Source organism: Ipomoea triloba, chromosome 15 (assembly GCF_003576645.1).
Source record: "Ipomoea triloba cultivar NCNSP0323 chromosome 15, ASM357664v1".
Taxonomy (NCBI): Eukaryota; Viridiplantae; Streptophyta; class Magnoliopsida; order Solanales; family Convolvulaceae; genus Ipomoea; species Ipomoea triloba.
Window position 1 is genome coordinate 26,227,638 of NC_044930.1, and position 20,902 is coordinate 26,248,539.

General features: G+C 34.3%; 4 protein-coding genes and 1 long non-coding RNA gene across 5 annotated transcripts in view; all 5 read left to right on the forward strand.

Annotated features, from left to right (window-relative positions):
• LOC116006179 (putative late blight resistance protein homolog R1B-14) overlaps positions 1-725 on the forward strand; it is a 3,048-nt gene extending 2,323 nt beyond the window's left edge. Inside the window, exons 2-3 of the mRNA XM_031246467.1 lie at positions 128-217; positions 317-725. Of these exons, the coding sequence (XP_031102327.1) occupies positions 128-169 (42 nt within the window). The 3' untranslated portion in view covers positions 170-217; positions 317-725. The remainder of the gene's footprint in view (positions 1-127; positions 218-316) is intronic.
• A 3,538-nt stretch (positions 726-4,263) lies between these two features.
• Positions 4,264-5,924, forward strand: LOC116006181 (putative late blight resistance protein homolog R1A-4). Its single transcript, XM_031246468.1, has 2 exons — positions 4,264-5,674; positions 5,782-5,924. Exons 1-2 carry the CDS (start codon positions 4,392-4,394, stop codon positions 5,819-5,821), a joined length of 1,323 nt encoding a protein of 440 aa, XP_031102328.1. The 5' UTR covers positions 4,264-4,391; the 3' UTR covers positions 5,822-5,924.
• On the forward strand, positions 5,841-7,109 carry LOC116005955 (putative late blight resistance protein homolog R1A-3). The gene has a single exon (XM_031246188.1). The coding sequence runs from the start codon at positions 5,841-5,843 to the stop codon at positions 7,107-7,109; it is 1,269 nt and encodes a 422-aa protein (XP_031102048.1).
• Positions 7,110-17,113: 10,004 nt separating this feature from the next.
• On the forward strand, positions 17,114-19,784 carry LOC116005956 (putative late blight resistance protein homolog R1A-10; the record flags this gene model as incomplete). Its single annotated transcript, XM_031246189.1, has 4 exons — positions 17,114-17,648; positions 17,720-17,965; positions 18,390-18,809; positions 19,080-19,784. Coding segments are annotated over exons 1-4 (1,602 nt in total), but the record flags the coding sequence as incomplete, so codon positions are not given.
• Positions 19,785-19,812: 28 nt separating this feature from the next.
• On the forward strand, positions 19,813-20,559 carry LOC116005616. Its single transcript, XR_004095001.1, has 3 exons — positions 19,813-19,844; positions 19,983-20,074; positions 20,177-20,559. It is a non-coding gene; the product is annotated as an uncharacterized LOC116005616 (long non-coding RNA).
• The last annotated feature ends 343 nt before the right edge of the window (positions 20,560-20,902 follow it).

Consider the following 20,902-nt stretch of genomic DNA (forward strand, 5'->3'; position numbering starts at 1 on the left):
TTTTTTTTTTTTTTTTTTTTTTTTTTTTTTTTTTTTTTTTTTTTTTTTTTTTTTTTTTTGTTAAATCCCTCATTCCTGCCCTATTTTTCTTAATTGTTCTGGTTTTTAATTTTATTGTTTTTCTTAGGTTGAGCTGCCAACCAATGAAAGCTCAGGTAAAATGGTTTGAGTCTGCAATTTGGTGATTTTGTGTTTAAGCTAATCTGGTTTAGGCAAGGTATGCATACCCATGCAACATCAAAACCTACCAACTTATTTAGACATTGTATTTTGGGTATTTGCAAATAATTTGCTCTTCACTTTTCGTTTCTTGAAGGGAATCATAAACAAGTTACAGTGATGCATTGGCTTCCCAGAAATGCATCCTGGCTGGCTGAAGTTGTGGTATGCTCATTTGCGCTGCTTGTCTGTTATTAAAAGGATGTTTCATTGGGTTGATGTTGGAGTTCATCTTCCATAATAAGTGATAGTCTGTCTATTACTAGATTGTGAGATTCATTGAAGTGTTAGTGTAAATTAAATATGATTTGGTTTTGGTTGAGATGTTAGTTCTGAACTTTATTATCCAAACTATGATTCATTGGGCTTGTATGTCTGTTATCACAATGATGTTTCATTGGGGTCTTTGAGTTGCTGTTGGAGTTCAATGTTGTTTGGTTGGTTGAACTGTTATTGTATTAAAATAATAGTTCATTGAAATGTTAATGTTGTATTTTGAAGTTTTATGGGACTTGGCATTTACTGGCTTCCGCCTAACAATTCACCTCCTAGTACCAATGAGTTCTAGTTCTGAACCACTTGTTAGATAGGATCAAGTGCTTACCACTTACACTAAAAGCCATAGCTAGTAGCGAAGACGTAACTTTATTTTCTTATACTCGTCACACATTTTCAAGACGGTGCTGGACTTGACCCTTTAAGCCTATTACCGTTTTCTGTCCAACAATCCCCAAGTCACGGAGTGCTAGACTTGGCCTTTATGTTGTCATGATAATTAGTTGATTAATTAGTTGTCATGATAATATTAATATTTCCTCTCAAATTAAATATAACAATAGACAGCTAGCATATTAGTTGTCATGATAATATTAAAATTTCGTTTCAAATTAAATATAATAATAAACAACTAGCATATTTTATTAATGTTTCTCCAATTAAATTATTAGTTTAAAAAGTATAGCAAAATATGAATACCAGTAGTATATGAAAAAAATTAAAAGAGTTGTTATCACTTATCATAATCTCTAACAGCACGTTTGGTTCACGGAACGAATTTAGGGGGAATAGGAATGCTATTCTATAAGGAATGGAATAGGTAAGGAATAAAATATGAATTGCATTCTATTGTTTGGTTCGCTAAAGGAATAGACTTTAGGAATTGTATTCCAACGTTTGGTTGGTTAACGGAATAGAAATGAAATATATGTTTAAAATACATAAATACCCTTATACAAAATATATTATTATTATTATTATTATTATTATTATTATTATTAGATAAGATTTTATATAATATTATTCCATAGCAATTATAATATTAAAAAAATGATCTATAAATTATGAAACAAAATATGTACACAAATAATAAAAATTTTTAAAGAACATTCAATAATATTCAGAAGAAGAAATTATGAATTGTTCAAGAAGTTGGTTTGAGATGGGTGTCTCTCCTTATTTTAAGGAGTCTTCATGCAACAAATTATCATATATTCAAGGATGTGGAGTAATCTCGCTAAGCGGTGACTTCTTGCCAGGAATTAATTTCGACGGAGCGGTGCGACAAAAAATTAATCGGCGCAAGCAGCTTCAATTTCAATTTGGTGGAGAAACTTTAATTTGGCAGATTGTGAAATTGCAGCAGGTTCTTAATTTTACTTTGATTTGGTGAAGGGATTATTGTTTGCTTTTGATTTCAATTGGTTGATTAAGGGAAAAAAAATGTTTAGTAGTTAATTTTAATTGCCCAAGAAAGTGATGATTTTGTGATGGGATTATTGTTTGCTTTTGATTTAATGTTGTCAAATCATTGCTCGTCTCCCACTTTAACTTGGACAATTTAACACCATCCATTTCAACAGGACGAAAACTAGAACGCTTTGCTATGGTTATTGATCATTCTTAGCTATGAAAACTGAGAGAGAAAGAGAGAAAGATAAGCCTAAAAATTTAGGTTTAACAAAGGGTAAAAAGGGAAATATAATAAAAAATCTATTCCTGAGAACTCAAGAATAGTCTAATACCTAGGGGGACCCTAGGAATCTCTATTCCCCTTGCAAGGGGAATAGGTCATTCCCAGGAACAATGTTCCTGGGAATAAGAGGTTTTACCAAACAGCGGAATAGGCCTATTACTAGGAATACTATTCCATTTCAGGCTTATTCCGTGAACCAAATGTGCCATAAGAGTAAGACAGTGAAAGAAATACTAGAAAATGAGCTAGTTGTTAATTAAAGACATTTTCATTTTTTTTGGGATGGGTGGATTTGCCAATGGTGGTCGTTAAATCCTCACGTGGATTTAAGTAGGGTGATCCCGGTTTGCGGAAGAAGCGATTCATCGCTAACTTCTCGGATATAAGATTTGGCGCTTGGGAACTTTACGAAATTGCGGAAACCAATCGGTTGGTATGTTTATGCCAATGCATACATGGATTTTGGATATACATATATACATGTATACGGTATACGTGTAACAATGTTTCTGATCGGTTAGACGTTTTCAGAACAGTTGCAAAAAATTAGTCTCCTTTGTTAATTTTTATACTAATGATTGTATCAAACCAATAGTTCATTGAGTCTTAGAAACGCACATTAAGTGTTAGAACAATGCACCTTAAGTGTTAAAATGACGCCCTTAAGTCTTAGAAACATGCACCTTAAGTGTTAGAATAACGCACCTTAAGTGTTAAAATGACGCATCTTAAGTCTTAACATCGCGCACCTTCAGTTTAGAAAAAAGACGCACCTAAAGTGATACAAAGACGCACCTTAAGAAGAAAAACTCATGCACCAAAAGCTTTAGATCGACGCACTTAAGTTTCAACAAAAAACGCACCTAAAATTCTTAACTTGAAGAACTGACGCACCTTAAGCACAGAAACCACGTATCTTAAGAACGAAAACCACACACCTTAAACACAAAACTTATGCACATTAAGCACAAACTTACGCACCTTAAGTTCTCAATTGCATAAGTGACACACCTTAAGCACAGCACGCACGCACCTAAAGAAGGAACACGACGTACTTTAAGCACAAGACATGCAAACTTAAGTTTGACCCATATGAAAAATGATCAAATTGCCACCGTATTTTTTAATATTGTTAATCCTGAACATTGATTTTGACAAGATGGCTTTCCTCTCATCACTGCACAATCACACCTGAGAAGCTCTACCGCACGCGAACTATATTATATTGATGCCGTCTTAATGAATCTACACCATTATTATAATAATAATAATAATAATAATTCAAGATCAATAATACTTTTAAATAAATTTAAATTATAGAGACATTGAGAAAATGAATTATATACCTTGGGAACTGGGAAGTCTGGCAGCCCGTTTTTTAATGGAACAAATTGAGTTTTTTTTAAGACATATATTTCATTATTTTGTGTAATTGAGTGGCTATCCAATTTTTTTTTGAATATTACTGACTCTATTACAATGCAGTATCTGTTCATAACTACTTTCTCAACCTATTGACTGAGTGGCTATCCAATTGATGAGTCATCTATCTAATTAAACAATCAATTAATTAATCATGCTTAGAGAAATGAACCCGGCCGACCTTATCTTTTGTTTTAATTATTGTTTGAACAATAACACCAACCAAATACTCCTCAGCTCCTCCAAGTACTGGTATTCATATTTTGCTATACTTTCTAAACTAATAATTTAATTGGAGAAACATTAATAAAATATACTAGTTGCCTATTATTATATTTAATTCGAAACGAAATTTTAATATTATCAAGACAATTAATATACTAGTTGTATATTGTTATATTTAATTTGAGAGGAAATATTAATATTATCATGGCAACTAATCAACTATTATGCTATTTGTCTGTTGTTATATTTAATTTGAAAAAAGAAATCTTAATATTATCATGACAATTGACAAATAATATGTTAGGTTGTCTATTGTTATAGTTGATCAAGTTATATTTTGTGTAATTTAGTGGGTATCCAATTGATGAGTCATCTATCTAATTAAACAATCAATTAATTAATGATGCTTTGCTCAGAGAAATGAACCCTTGTTTTAATTATTGTTTGAACAATAACACCAACCAAATACATTCTAGAGTCTAGACAGTATAGCTAATTGCAAATTCTATTCTCCATCCCATAGATCCATCTATCAGTAGTTGAGAAAAAGAAGATGAATGATAAAAAGCAATTGAATCCAGCAATGGGTTATGTTGTTGTAAGTAGTCTACTAGGAACAGTAAATCATCTAAAGCTTCTTCTTCTTCAGAAACAACCCCCACATAATAATCCTTGTTTTACTACTCTTCCTGATGATGCTCAAATCATCCTATCCATCTTAAAGGAGAAGCTCCATTTCCTGCAAGCCTATCTAGACAAACCTAAGCCCAAAATTACCACTGATCCCGATCGCGTGGCAGTGAAAAGGCTGGATGAAGAAATCAGAGCTGTAGCAATGAAAGCAGAAGATGAAATCGAGTCCAAACTGGGTGAAATTTACCAGGTGCAGGGTGAGGGAGTAGCAGTAAAGGCTTGTGAAGATCTTCATCGGAGCTTGCAGCAAGTAGTGAAGGATTTTGAGTGTGTTGAAGTGCAAATCAGAGATCTGCCAATGAGACATACCGCCTCAATTGATGATGCTTCTTCTTCTCCTTCTTCTTCAACACCACCTTGTTTACAGCTACACAACGTCTCCTCCAACTATGATTTAGAGAATACAATGTTTGGAATCGAAGGTGGTGATGAGAAAATAAAACGCATGCTCATTCAAACTTCTTTGTCCACTCAACTACAAGTGGTTTCAATTTCGGGATTGAGAGGGACAGGTAAGACTACTTTGGCCAAAAAAGTTTACGAAGATCCATCTATTGTGTCTCACTTTGACATTCAAGCATGGACGATTGAAGGTGGAGTACACAGTCTGAGAGATATACAGATTCATATTCTAAGCTGTATTGTGTCATTGACCAAAGAAGAAATCTCCAAACAAAATGATGAGCAGCTAGCAGAGCAACTCCGCAAACTTCTGAGGGGCCAAAGGTATTTGATTGTCATTGATGATCTTTTCTCCACAACGCCATGGAATGACCGTTGGACATCACAGGGGATATGGGATGGATTCATGAGATCATCTTTTCCAGATGATGGAAATGGAAGCCGAGTTCTGATAACTACTCGGGATATGAAAGTGGCTGAATTTGCTAGCGACTCAGATATGTGGATTTTCTACACAGATGGTCTGAAACCAGAAGAAAGCTGGAAATTATTAAGCAGAACTGCAACGTCTAATGGAAAATGGAGTAGTGTACCCCCTGAATTTGAGAAAATAGGGAGATGCATTGTTGAGAAATGTATGGGAATGCCACTAGTAATTGTTTGGATTGGTGGACTTCTGGCCACACTCAACAACTCACCAAGGCAGTGGGAGGATATTCTGTTGAGCATTCCATCAAGCCGGTATGGTTTAGAGATATTGCTTTACACTTTTGAACTTTGCTACAACTATTTGCCTACTCACCTAAAAGCTTGTTTTCTTTATTTCGGAATTTTTCATGAGAATACAGAAATTCATGTGAAAAAGTTGATAAAGTTATGGGTAGCTGAAGGATTTGTAAACTCGGAGATGAACAAGAGTTTGGAAGAGGTAGCTAAAGATTATCTGTGTGATCTTATCAATAGAAGGCTAGTTCAAATTCACAAGAAGAGTTTGGATGGAAAAATCAAATCATGTATGGTTCATGATATATTACATGAATTTTGCTTGAAAAAAGCAACTAAGGAGGATATTGTGGAGGTTAGTTGGATGGCATATAATAAGTTTCTTGAAGGGCATCGTTGGCTAAGTCGTCAGGTTGATTGTTGGTCAGATACTACAAGTTATTTTACTAATTCTTCACTTAAAACTCGTTCCCTTTTCTACTTAGATGAAAATTCATATCTTGCAAAGTCTTGCTTGATATTCTCGTCATCTTTGAAGTTGTTAAGAGTATTGGACTTATCACTAACAAAATATTGGCATGGCATGCCTTGTGAGATTGTGAATTTGGTTCATTTAAGATACTTAGCTTTAAAAACTATAGGTTCTGTTTGTAACTCTCAATTGTTTAAGCTCCAAAGTTTGCAAACTCTCATTCTCTCTGCGTGGACAAAAGAGTATCAATTGCAACTGCCATGTGATGTTTTGGATTTGCCATGGTTAAGGCATGTACGCTTTGACAAGGGATCTTCATCTTATCTCCCAAACTTGATTCAAGAAAACTTACAAACTCTTTCATGGTTCAAAGTTATCGGCCGGGACTCAAGGACAACAAACTTTACAAAAGTTCCAAACCTGAAGGAATTGGGGATCTACATTGAAGGTGAAGTATTGCCTAATGCTCTTGACAACCTTGCTCAGTTACATCAACTTGAGAAGTTAAAGGTTAAAATGGGAAGGGTGGAGCGGTTTAATCTCCCAAATTGTTTTCCATCAAACCTCAAGCAATTGACCCTTAGTAATACATATCTTTCGTGGGAAGATATGGACATTATTGGTAATTTACCCCGCCTTGATTTGCTCAAATTGAAAGATTTTGCTTTTTGTGGCCCCGAGTGGACACTAAGGGATGGGGAGTTTCTACAACTAAGGTTCTTACTGATTGAGCGCTCTGATCTAGAAAATTGGAATGCAAATGCAAGCCATTTCCCAACTTTGGAGCGTCTAATTCTAAGATATTGTTGGGACTTGGAAAAACTTCCAAATGATTTTGAAGAGGTTTGTACATTGCAGTTAATTGAGTTAGGGAATTGTTGTTCTTCTCTTTTCACTTCAGCAAAGGAGATTCAACAAGCACAACGAGACTTGGGAAACGAAGGACTTGTTGTTCGTGATGCAACTAAGGTCTCTCTCTAATTCCCATTTATGAATTATGAATTTTGATAAATAGCTTATGAGCATTTGGGTTCTGTTAGTCTTTAGTTTTCTTTGTTTGTTTGTTTTCTTCTTCTTCTTTTTTATTTTTGTTAAATCCCTCATTCATGTCCAATTTTTCTTAATTGTTCTGGTTTTTAATTTTATTGTTTTTATTACACTAGTACAGAAACAGGCATCTGCGTCCGGAGTTATGGACTATCTGCGTCCGGAGTACTCTGGACGCATATGCCGGAGACGCAGCTGCCATCGACTATCTGCGTCCGGAACTGCCCAGTTCCGGACGCAGGTTTTTTTTTAATTTTTTTTTATTATATACCAGCTGTGTCCAGAACTGCCCAATTCCAGACGCAGCTGATTTTTGTTTTTTTTTTTAATAAATGTCAACTGCGTCCGGAACTGCCCAGTTCCGGACGCAGTTGAATTTTTTTTTTAAAATTTTTAATATGCTATTTATTTGCTGTGCACCCCCAACAATTTTCTGTAGCATTTACAATATAATTCCTGTCCAGTTCTCAACACATACACATCAAAACATACCAATTTCAACATCTATCTATCCAACAAGTTCAACATCAAACCACACCACATACATCAAAACCATACACCAAACATCAAATCACACTTATCCAACACTTCAAAACTTCAAAGCTACTTCAAAGTTCTCAAAACTTCAACAATAAATAAATCAACTTCAACACTAGCTACTCCAAATCTAAATATTTCTCACCAATTCAAAGTAAAACTAAGTTACCAAAATACTTAACGCATACCAAATAAAACATAATAAGTAAACATATAATGTTAATAGTAAACACATAATTTTAACACATACCAAATACTTAACACATACATAATTACAATATTATAAAACATATAAGTCATTACATCATTACAACACTTTACTTACACAAAATATCATAAGCATTCTTCACAAAAGTATTTAGCCCAAATTTCACGAATTTCATTGATTTGATTCTCCATGTAGGACTTTGACCCCGCAAATGCTTACAAAAATTTAGAAATTATCAAATTATTAGTTTTAACATTAATAAAATATAATTTAAAATTCTTTAGTTTTATTAAATTCTTCATACTCATAGTATTGAGTGCATATCTCAAACATATATCGCAAGACATAATATCCGCACTCCACACTACCGGGTTGTATAGGACACTATAAATTATAAATTTTGATGTATATATATTAGAAAGTTAAACAATAAAACATTACTAATAACATTATAAAATATATAAAACAATTTTGATATATACCTTAATTTCCCTCCATTTTAACAAATTTTTAGCTCTTTGTCCTTTCAAATTTGTTGCCGACCGAAATGCCCTATAATATACTCTCATAAGGTGAATTCAAAAGAATAATAATAGTTAATAATAATAAATAAATATTATTAGGAGTTACTTACACACACCGAAATGCCCTATAATATACTCTCATAAGGTGAATTTGGTTAATTTTGGTTATATACTTTATTGAGTATTTACTTATATACTTGAATGTGATAATTATTTCTTATTTATTGGACACTTTGTTTATTTTGATTATATACTTTATTGATAATTATTTGATTTACTTGAATTTTTTATAATTACTTAGCTTCTTATTATTTATTGTACACTTTATTGTAAAATTTAAAATACTACCAAAAACTAATTAAAAATTTATTGGACACTTTGTTAATTTTGGTTATATACTTTATTGAGTATTTACTTATATACTTGAATGTGATAATTATTTCTTATTTTTTGGACACTTTGTTAATTTTGATTATATACTTTATTGATAATTATTTGATTTACTTGAATTTTTTATAATTACTTAGCTTCTTATTATTTATTGTACACTTTATTGTAAAATTTAAAATACTACCAAAAACTAATTAAAAATTTATTGGACACTTTGTTAATTTTGGTTATATACTTTATTGAGTATTTACTTATATACTTGAATGTGATAATTATTTCTTATTTTTTGGACACTTTGTTAATTTTGATTATATACTTTATTAATAATTATTTGATTTACTTGAAAATTTAAAATACTACCAAAAACTAATTAAAAATTTTACCAACTAAAACTAACTAAATAATTTAAAATTTTAAATACTAATTAAAACTAACTATTTACTTATATACTTTGTTAAAATACTAATTAAAATTAACTAAATAATTTAAAATATATTATTGAACATTCAAACACATAATAGCAAGTATATGGATATAAATAATACACAATTTTATTAATTCAACTATATCACAATATTAATACCAAACACATACAATAATACATAATAATTAATCAAAATTAAATTTAAGAATAATAAATATTTATTATGTATAAAACAAATAAATAAAATAAATTAAAAAAAAAATAACGTGCGTGCGTACCTGGATCGGCGACGGAGCGTGGGAGGCGGCAGGGAAGTGCGGCGGCGAGGGGAAGCGTCCGGCGGCGAGGGGAAGCGCCCGGCGGAGAGGGAGTGCGGCGGCGAGGGGCAGCGTCCGGCGGCGAGGGAGTGCGGGGTTGCGTTGGTCGGCGAAGTGCAGCGGCGCGGAGGCTTTGGAGGGCAGTGGCGACGGTGCTTTGAGCGGCGGCGGTGGCTGTGGAGAGCAGCGGCGCTGGCGGTGGCTGTGTCGACCGGAGGCGGTGGCTGTGGCTGTGGCGTCGGCAATGTGAAGACGAAGTTCGAACGACCAGATCCAGATCTACTTTTATATTTTATAAAAAAAAACAAAAAAAAAAAAAGAAAATAAAGGGTAGCTGCGTCCGAAGTTCGAACTTCGGACGCAGTTACGTGTCACGCTTCAAGCAGCTGCGTCCGAAGTTCTAACTTCGGACGCAGCTGCTTGATAGAGTCGGATCAGCTGCGTCCGAACTGGAAACTTCGGATGCAGCTGGCCATTTTTTTAAAAAAATTTAATTAAAATGTGGACAATTTAATTACAAAAATGCCACCGCCCCCATTTCGCGCGTCCGGACGCAGCTGGTCCTATATTTTTAGTCTATTTTGTACTAGTGTTAGGTTGAGCTGCCAACCAATGAAAGCTCAAGTAAAAAGGTTTGAGTCTGCAATTGGGTGATTTTGTGATTAAGCTAATCTGGTTTAGGCAAGGTATGCATATCAATGGAACATCAAAACCTACCATCTTATTTAGACATTGTATTTTAGGTATTTGCATATAATTAGCTTTTCACTTTGCGTTTCTTGAAGGGAATCAAAAACAAGTTACAATGATGCATTGGCTTCCCAGAAATGCATCCTAGCTGGCTGATTTTGTGGTCTGCTCATTTGCTTGTCTGTTATCTCAAGGATGTTTCATTGGGTTGATGTTGGAGTTCATCTTCCATAATGTTGGTTGGTTATTAATATTGTATTTGATATGTTCGAATGTTTTATAACTCATAAGTGACAGTCTGTCTATTACTAGATTGTGAGATTCATTGAAGTTTTAGTGTAAATATGATTTGGTATTTGGTTGAGATGTTAGTTCTGAACTTTATCCAAACTATATGGTCATTGGGTTTGTATGTCTGTTATCACAATGATGTTTCATTGGGTTCTTTGAGTTGTTGTTGGAGTTCAATGTTGGTTGGTTGGTTGAACTGTTATTGTATAAAAACAATAGTACATTGAAATGTTAAAGTTGTATTGTGCCTTTACCGACTTTCGCTCAACAATTTCCCTCTTAGCACTAACCAGTCTTAAATGTGATCTAGTTTTGAATCACTTATTAGATAGGATCAAAAGTTTACCAGCCTTTATGTTTGTTGAAGATGCAACTTTATTTCTTTATACTCGCCACACATTTTCAAGACGTTGGGTGCTGGATTTGACCATTTACCAGCCTTTGCCCATCCAACAATCCCCTATCCCTAGTTACCAAGTGCTAAACTTAGCCTTTATGTTTGTTGATTGATCTAAGATGTTTGTGGTGTGTTGACGTGTTGTGGAAATTATGAACTTCTGTTTGTAGGTTGTCCAATCTCTAATGGTTAGCTATAAAGCCGCACCATAATAGCTAAACAGGTCGAGACTACTTGGACTATGTTAGAAATTTCTCTAGCTTAACCCACCTAAAAATTGGGCTAAGCGAGACTAACCTAGTCAGGTTTTTTTTTTTTTTTTTTTTTTGAAAAGAAACAATACACTTTCATTAAAAAGCATCAGCCTGTAAAGGAACATACAGAAAATCGGGAGGGCAACTAGTCCCCTCCACAACCAACATAAAAAACGGTTTTTCTAGCCAACAAGTGGGTTACCGTATTCGCAGGTTGTTTAGCAAACATAAAACTAATTTTTGAGAAATTTTTAGCTAGTTTATGGACATCTTCGATTCAAGTACAAGATCAAAATAAGAGGTGTTACAAAAGTTCTTCAACCCTTGAATTACAAACAAAGCATAAGACTCGATTTTCAGATAGTCAACTCCCAAGTCCTGCATCCATTTCAGTGCCTCTCTTTTCAACTAAGGGTGTGTTTGGTAACCCGAAAAATGATTTCTGGAAATTATTTTCCGGACTTTTGGTGTTTGGCAACATCAGGAAAATGTGGTCAACAAAAAACATTTTTCGTTGACCACGGAAAATGAGCTCATGTTTCCGGAGAATGACTTCCGGACAAAAAATTCGAAAGTCATTTTTCGAAAACGGAAAATGGCTTCGTGCGACGTTTTTTTGTAACAAAAAAAAAATTATTTCTAATTTCTAATAAATATTATTAGTTTATTTTTTATTTTTATTTTAAATAAAATAATAAAAATATATAATTATACATTTCTACTCATTTTTCACTCATAACAACTAATAATATGCTAGTTGGCATTTTCTATTCTTTTAACTTTTTCATATACTACTGGTATTCACATTTTGCTATTATTTTCAAACCAATAGCTAAGCTTTCATACTTTTCCATATGTATCTTACACTTTTGAATTATTGTGTATTGAACTTTATTGTCTCGTGTTTATGATGACTTGTGTTTTTATTGTTAAATTCCCTATAATTTCATTCCTTATGATGTGTGAGCAGATCCTTAGAAGGGTGATAGGAATGTAGATTAGGGTTTTGGGGTAATGTGGTCTTAGTTGATTAGGGAGATGAGACATGATGTGGTGATTTTGATCAACATGATTGGGTCCCGATTAAAAATAACAACCTAATCTAGGCTTGATGGGTTGATCAACTATGCTTGGCCTCTAAGAAAAGGAAAGCATGGGATGTCTAGGATACAAGTGTTTGATAAAGTGCACCTTAGTCATTCATTAGGTATGAAAATACCTTTTAAGTGTTCTAAGGGTGTGGAATGATCTTGAGAAATTCTTTCTTATAATTCATATGGCATCCTTCATCTATTCAATTGAATCTCTCCCTTATTCCAATTTGATGAGCATGGTTTCTATCCCTAATTGAACTTTCTATTCCGTTTCCCTTTTTTTTTTTTTTTATAATTGTTTTATCAATTCTCTCTTTTTTTGCTTTCATTGTGCACTCTCAACTCTTTGTGTGATGATACCCTCTCTCTCTCTCTCTCTCTCTCTATATATATATATATATATATATATATATATATATATATATATATATATATATATATATATATGACTGAATTCCTTTTTTGGTCCTACTTTTATTGGCATGTTTCCAATTTTAGTCCATTTTTAATTTGTTATTTTTACCACATTGAGTCCACATTTATTAGACGTGTTCCACTTTTGGTCTAGCAGCGTTAAGTATTCCATCAAATGGTCGTCTGAGGCAAGGCTAATTCTGTCTTTTTACTATGGTCTCCTCTCTTTACCCTTTCAACCTTACCCAAGTGGACAACACGTCAGCGTCTCCCCCTCAAGGCCCCAGATTGTTCCTCGTCTGGTCTAAGTCTTATCTCGCCACTCTTTCTGTCAACCCCAACTTCAAATTTTTAATCTTTTTAACTCATTCTTTATCTATACATGTATACAATATAGATCGATATGAACAGAGACATTCAATATATGTATTTCTCAGCTGATGAGTGAAGACCGAAGTAGATCTCTCCCTCTCTTTTTTGTCTGAATATGAAACACACCCGGATGGTTGTTTCATGACTCCTTGTAACCCCTTGTGATTATCTAGTGGATTGGGCTGACATGAGGTGTCCCGCTGACGTAGGAGTGTAGCTCCGAACTACGTAAACAATTCTCGGTGCAGTGTCTGGTTCTTTTTATTTTGCTTTGTCGTTTATTTACTTTATTTATCTGTACCTTATCCAGTATTAATCCAGATAAATAATATTGGTACGTAAAATTGAGTAGGAACCATAGGCTTATCTTGTACATTCAAGATCCACGATTGAATTTTACCTACGAATTGATGTCATCTTAACTAAGATTTTATTGTATAATAAAAATAATAATTCATGATCAATAATGTCGGAGGAAGATATGAACATGCTAGCAGAGAGGAACGAAGTTGGTAAGAAAGGTGACAAGTGAGAAGGGTGTTAGTGTCTTTTCTCCCTTTAGTCTATTGTATCTGCATTCTCTCCCGTATATATATATATACTGTACTTTCGAATAGCTTCTCATTTCAATTCGTTCTATACTCCTTCATTCTGTTAGTATTCTTCTTCATCAATACAACATTGCTTTTCTTGTTACCACTATTGTGCACAGTTTCAACATGGTATCAGAGCGCCGGTGAGGAAGCAATGCCGCCACAGCTTCCGACACTGGTAAGTCCATGCCTGGAGAACGCTGAGCTGCGCGTTCATCTTCTACGACCGATCCACAGAAGATCCTTACTCCGCAAAGGAGTAAAGTTCAATCTTTTGTTTCCACAAATAAGTGAAAGTCTGAGCGCAATGCTCTTCAAATCAAGCCAATCATGGAGCAGATCCGTGAAGGTTTTGAGCAAAGTGCTCATCAGTCATCTATTTGCAATTTTCAATTTGAACGGATCTGTGAAGATCTCGAACAGAGTGTTCGTTAATCTCCGGTTTACAACCTTCAGTTGTAGTTTCCGGAGCAGATCCGTGGAAAGCACGAGCACGGTGCTCGTTAAGAAGTTAGACGAAGATGATGATGAGGAGCTCAAGGCCTTGAGCCGCCACAGATCAAGGGACGATCAAGCAGTTGGAGGCGATCTGGGCGAGAATCAAGCAGATCGGTCTCGCTTCAGGCTAGTGCGAGGCAGTCAGGTTCCAATAGTCAAAATTGATGCAAGGGAGAGGTGTACGCTGATCGGTCGATTTCCGAGAGGGAGACCGCCTCTTGAATCAATTAGGGTGCAATTTCGATCCATACCTCGACTGGAATGTGATGTACAAATTAGATCACTGGATCGACGCACAGTGTTGTTGCGGTTTGCGACTGAGGATTCTCGGTGGACGCCGGAGTGGTACGCCAAGGAGGATTCTCCATATATTAGCCTTGGTATGGATTCAATTGTCTTTTCTACCTATTCATTTGTTTCAATTTGATACGATTGCTGCAATTTGTGAACCGATTGGGAGGAAGATTGACCTAGGTTCTTGTTATACCACTACTGTGCACAATTCCAACAAATAATACTTTTTAATAAATTTAATTCTAGATCGATTGAGAAAATGAATTATATACCTTGGGAAGTCTGGCTCAGCCAATTAAAAATTGGAACAAGTTGAGTTATTTTTAAGCTAGGGAAATGAAGCCGGCCTGCGTTATCTCTTGTTTTAATTCTTGTTTGAACAATAACACCAACCAAATACGTACTACCTAGTATAGCCAACTGCAAATTCTATTCTCCATGCATGAGTAGTTGAGAAAAAGAAGATCGAAGAGAAAAAGCAATTCAATTCCGCAATGGATTGTGTTGCTGTAAGTAGTCTACTAGGAATAGTAGAGCAACTACAGCTTCTTTTTCTTCAGAAACCCCCACATAATAATCCTTGTTTCGTTCTTCCTGATGATGCTCAAATCATCCTATCCACCTTAAAGGAGAAGCTCCATTTCCTGCAAGCCTATCTAGACGAACCTAAGCCCATAATTACCTCTGATCCAGACCGCGAGGCAGTGAAAAGTCTGGATGAAGAAATCAGATATGTTGCAATGAAAGCAGAAGATGAAATGGAATCCAAAGTGGGTGAAGTTTACTTGGCGGCTAACCAGCTGCTGCAGGGTGAGGGAGTAGCAGTAGCAGTAAAGGCTTGTGAAGATCTTCATCGGAGCTTGCAGCAAGTAAAGGTTTCATTCCATTATTCATCCTCAATCACTCCCCATAACTATTTAGATTTTTGGTTTTTTTTTTTTTTTTTGATATTGTTGTTTTGGATGTCTTTATATTAGAACTAATTGTCTTGATTTTTTGTTTTTGTATTTTTAAAATATTTATTCCCTATCATACATAACTAAACATCAATATTGATAATCATTCTCATTCCATCCTACTACCAAACATGCAAATTGGTGTGTTTGGTTCATGGGTTTACACATTAGGAATGTGAATCAAAATAATAGTTAGTGTTTGGTTGACAACTTTTTTAAAACACAATTATGAGTTCTGATTACCCCTTCAATTAAAAATTTCATTCCCTAATTAAAAATGGGTATCATTCGATTTTATTGGTAATCTAATTTTTAAATTTAGATTAGTACTTTTAGAATTTTGTTTTGATTTTTTTTGTTCATATTGATGCTTTGGATGTCATTATATTAGGATCAATTGTCTTGATTTTTTGTTTTTTGTTTTTTTTTTGTATTTTAAAAACATTTATTCACATTATAGGGTCATACACAACCAAACAACAATACTAGTAATCAATCCAATTCCACCTTACTACTAAACATGCAAAATACTTTCACCAAAACCTATTACCATTACCAGGTATTTGATAACCATATATTCACATTCCCATGTGCGAATCAAACACACCCTCAGAGTTGAGATCAAAAATATGTCTGATACAATAACAATTCAACCAACCAACCAGCCAACATTTTATATTAAGATAAACGTACTAATTCATGAACAGATTGTTTGCTAAATATTTTAACTTTTCAGCTAAGTGTGCTAACAGAGCAACAAATTTATCTTCTACTCCGTATATTAATTTATACTACATTCTAAAATATGTCTAATATATCATTTTTAAAGTCTTGCGTACCGGGTTATTCCCTCCATGAGGATGATTACGATGAGAAGCATATAGCTCTTTGTACCGAGTTATCCCTCCATCAGAGAGATCCAAAAAAAAAAATGAAAATGTCTTTAGCAACTAGGTCATTTTCTAATATTTCTTTCACTATCTTATGATAAAAACTAATAATATGTTAGTTGACATTTTCTATTGTTTTAATTTTTTTCATATACTACTGGTATTCATATTTTGCTATAATTTTTAAACTAATAATTTAATTGGAGAAACATTAATAACATATGCTAGCTAGTTGCCTATTATTATATTTAATTTGAAACGAAAATTTAATATTATCATGACAACTAATATGCTAGTTGTCTATTTATATTTAATTTGAGAGAAAATATTAATTAATATTATTATGAGAATTAGTCAACTGTTATATATGCTAGTTGTCTATTGTTATATTTAATTTGAAAAAATAAATTTTAATATTATCATGATAACTAATATGTTAGGTTGTCTACTGTTATAATTATTTTGAAACAAATTAAAACCTTAATAGTATCATGCTAGTTTTCTATTGTTATATTTAATTTGAGAGATTGAGAAAATCTTAATATTGACATCAAAACTAATATATGTTAGTTGTACATATTAAGAAATGCGTGGATCATATTAAATACTAGTAGTATGTGGTCACATTAAGAAGTAAAGAGTAAAATTGATGAGTCATCTAATTAAACAATCGATTAATCATGCAATGCTTAGAGAAATAAACCCTTATTATTATTATCTCTTGTTTTAATTATTATTATTGTTTGTACAATAACACCAACCAAATACTTGCTTGTGAAGATCTTCATCGGAGCTTGCAGCAAGTAGTGAAGGATTTTGAGTCTGTTGAGGTGCGCATCAGAGATCTGCAAATGATGAGATATACAGCCTCAATTGATGATGCTTCTTCTTTTTCTTCTTCATCACCACCTTGTTTACAGCTACAGAACTATGATTTAGAGAATACACTGATTGGAATCGAAGATGGTGTTGAGGAAATAAAAGGCATGCTCCTCATTCAAACTTCTTCATCCACTCAACTACAAGTCGTTTCAATTATGGGAACTATGGGGACAGGTAACCATCTATTGTGTCTCACTTCGACATTCAAGCATGGGCGATGGTTGTAGGTCACAAACACAGTACTAGAAATCTACTCATTCATATTTTAAGTTGTATTGTGTCATTGAGCAATGAAGAAATCTCCAAACAAGATGATGAGCAGCTAGCACAGCAACTCCGCAAACTTCTGATGGGCCAAAGGTATTTCATTGTCATTGATAACCTTTGGTCCACAACGGGATGGTATGAATTGAGTACAGCTTTTCCAGATGATAGAAATGGAAGCCGAGTTCTGATAACTACTCAAAATAGGGAACTGATGGCTACATTTGCTAGCAGCTCAGGTATGTGCATTTACAGAACAACTTTTCTGAAAGCTCGAATTTATTAAGCAAAACTGTAACGTCTATTGGAAAATGGTGTCTACCCCCTGAGTTGGAGTTAATAGGGAGACAAATTGTTGAGAAATGTATGGGATTGCCACTGGTAATTGTTTTGATTGGTGTGTTGGCAAATGGATTAATTTGGCAGCAGCCACATTGGTTAGGCAAGTTGCAAAGTTTGATCAAGAATGTTAGGCAAGTTCAAGAGTTAGGCACCTACAAAGTTTGAACAAAAATATTTATTGTTTGGTCCCTACATTTTAGGCTAACTACAAAATGACCCCAATTTCTCAACTATAAATAGGGAGGTCATTTGCCATTCTTGTCATCCCAAATCATTCTATTCTTCCCTCATATACTAGAGATATTAGAGAGTTTGTTGAGTGTATTTCTCCTTCCTAGCAAGAGAGAATTATCCTTGTTTTCTCCTTGTTAGTTAGAGAGTGGTTGTAACTCCTATTTTCTCATAGTGAAATTCTTCTACCCTTGCCCGTGGTTTTTACCCTAATTTGTTTAGGGGTTTTCCACGTAAAATATGTGCCTCATTTATTTTTCTTTCTCAAATTATTGTTGCAATCTGATCTATCCCACTTCCGCGGGCGCAACATGGTGGACTTCTGGCCACACTTAACAACTCACCAAGGCAGTGGGAGGATATTCTGTTATTCATTCCATCATGCCACTATCCTTCTGAGCTCTTGCATTGCACATTTGAACTTTGCTATAACTATTTGCCTACTCACCTAAAACCTTGTTTTCTTTATTTCGGAGTTTTTCCTGCAAATATTGAAATTCATGTGGAAAAGTTGATAAATTTATGGGTGGCTGAAAGATTTTTAAACCCAGAGATGAACAAGGACAAGAGTTTAGAAGAGATAGCTAAGGATTATTTGTTCGATCTTATTAATAGAAGGCTAGTTCAAGTTAAAAAGAGGAGTTTGGATAGAAAAATCAAATCATGTATGCTTCATGATATGTTACGTGATTTTTGCTTCACAAAATCAATTGAGAAGGATATTAATATGGTTGGTAGGACGAAAAATAAGTTTCTTGAAGGGCGTCGTTGGGTAAGTGAACAATATGGTTCTTGGTCAATTACTTCAAGTCATTTTACAAACTCTTCACTTAAAGCCCGTTCCCTTTTCTACTTTGAGGAAAATTTATATCTTGCAAAGTGTTGGTCAATAATATTCTCATCTTTGAAGTTGTTAAGAGTATTGGACTTATCACTAATAAAATATTGGCATGGCATGCCGAGCGAGGTTGTGAATTTGATTCATTTAAGATATTTAGCTTTAAGAACTATAGGTTCTGTTTGTAACTCTCAATTGTCTAAGCTCCAAAGTTTGCAAACTCTCATTCTATCTACGTGGACAAAAGAGTATCAATTGCAACTGCCATGTGATGTTTTAGATTTGCCATGGTTAAGGCATGTGCGCTTTGACAAGGGATCTTCATCTTATCTCCCAAACTTGGTTCAAGAAAACTTACAAACTCTTTCATGGCTCAAAGTTACCGGCGGGGACTCAAGAGCAACAAACTTTACAAAAGTTCCAAACTTGAAGGAGTTAGGAATGTACATTGAAGGTGAAGTATTGCCTAATGCTCTTGACAGTCTTGCTCAGTTACATCAACTTGAGAAGTTAAAGGTTAAAATGGGAAGGGCGGAACGGTTTAATCTCCCAAATTGTTTTCCATCAAATCTCAAGCAATTGACCCTTAGTAATACGTACCTTTCATGGGAAGATATGAACATTATTGGCCAGTTACCCAACCTTGATTTACTCAAATTGAAAGATTTTGCTGTTTGTGGCCCAGAGTGGACACCAAGGGATGGGGAGTTTCTACAACTAAGGTTCTTTCTTATTGAGCGCTCTGATCTTGAACATTGGAATGCAAATGCAAACCATTTCCCAGCTTTGGAGCATCTAATTCTAAGATATTGTTGGGACTTGGAAAAACTTCCAAATGATTTTAAGAAGGTTTGTACATTGCGATTAATTGAGTTAGGCAATTGTTGTTCTGTGACTTCAGCAAAGGCGATCCAACAAGGGCAACTGGACTTGGGTTATGAAGCACTTGTTGTTCGTGATGTAACTAAGGTCTCTCTCTAATTTCCATTTATGAATTATGAATTTTGATAAATAGCTTATGAGTCTTTTGGTTCGATTAATCAATTTATTTTAAAATTCCTCATTCCTCTCTTATTTTTCTTTGTTGTTCTGGTTTTTTTCTCTTAGGCTGAGCTGCCAGCTAATGAAAGCTTAGAAAAAAGGAGTGAGTCTGCAATTTGATGATTTTGTGTTTGAGCAAATCATATGGTTTAGGCAAGGTATGCATACCAACCAATGGAATCAAAACCTACCATCTTATTTAGACATTATTATTTTGGGTATTTGCAAAGAATTAGCTTTTCACTTTGTGTTTCTTGAAGGGAATCATATGCAAGTTACAGTGATGCATTGGCTTCATTCCCAGAAATGCATCCTGGCTGCCTGAAGTTGTGGTGTTCTCATTTGCAGCTTGTCTGCATGTTATTACAATGATGTTGATGTTGGAGTTCATCTTCAATAATGTGGTTAGTTTGTGAGATTCATTGAAGTGTTGGTGTTAAATATGATTTGGTATTTGGTTGAGATGTTAATTAGTTCTATACTTACTCTATCCAAATAATGGTTCATTGGGTTTGTTTGTCTGTTATCACAATGATGTTTCATTGAGTTGCTGTTGGAGTTCATCTTCCATAATGTTGGTTGGTTGGTTGAAACGTTACTGTATCAAAACAATGGTTCATTGAAATGTATGATAATGTTGTATTGTGAAGTTTCATTGGAATTCTTATGATGTTTGTGGTGTGTTGTGGAAATTATGAACTTCCATTCGGAGGATTGCGGCTTGTCAATCTCTAATGGTTAGCTATATAGGCATAATGGGCTAAACTGGTTGGAATCGGCCAGGTTACATTAGACCAATCATTATTGTATGGAATCGTTATACGGTACCGGTAGACCATTCACACAGCTGTGTAGATTATATATGGTCCAAAATGACGCCATATGGTAAACTAATCAAGTAATGGCGAGGTATGTATATATATATATATATATATATATATATATATATATATATATATATATATATATATATATATATATATATA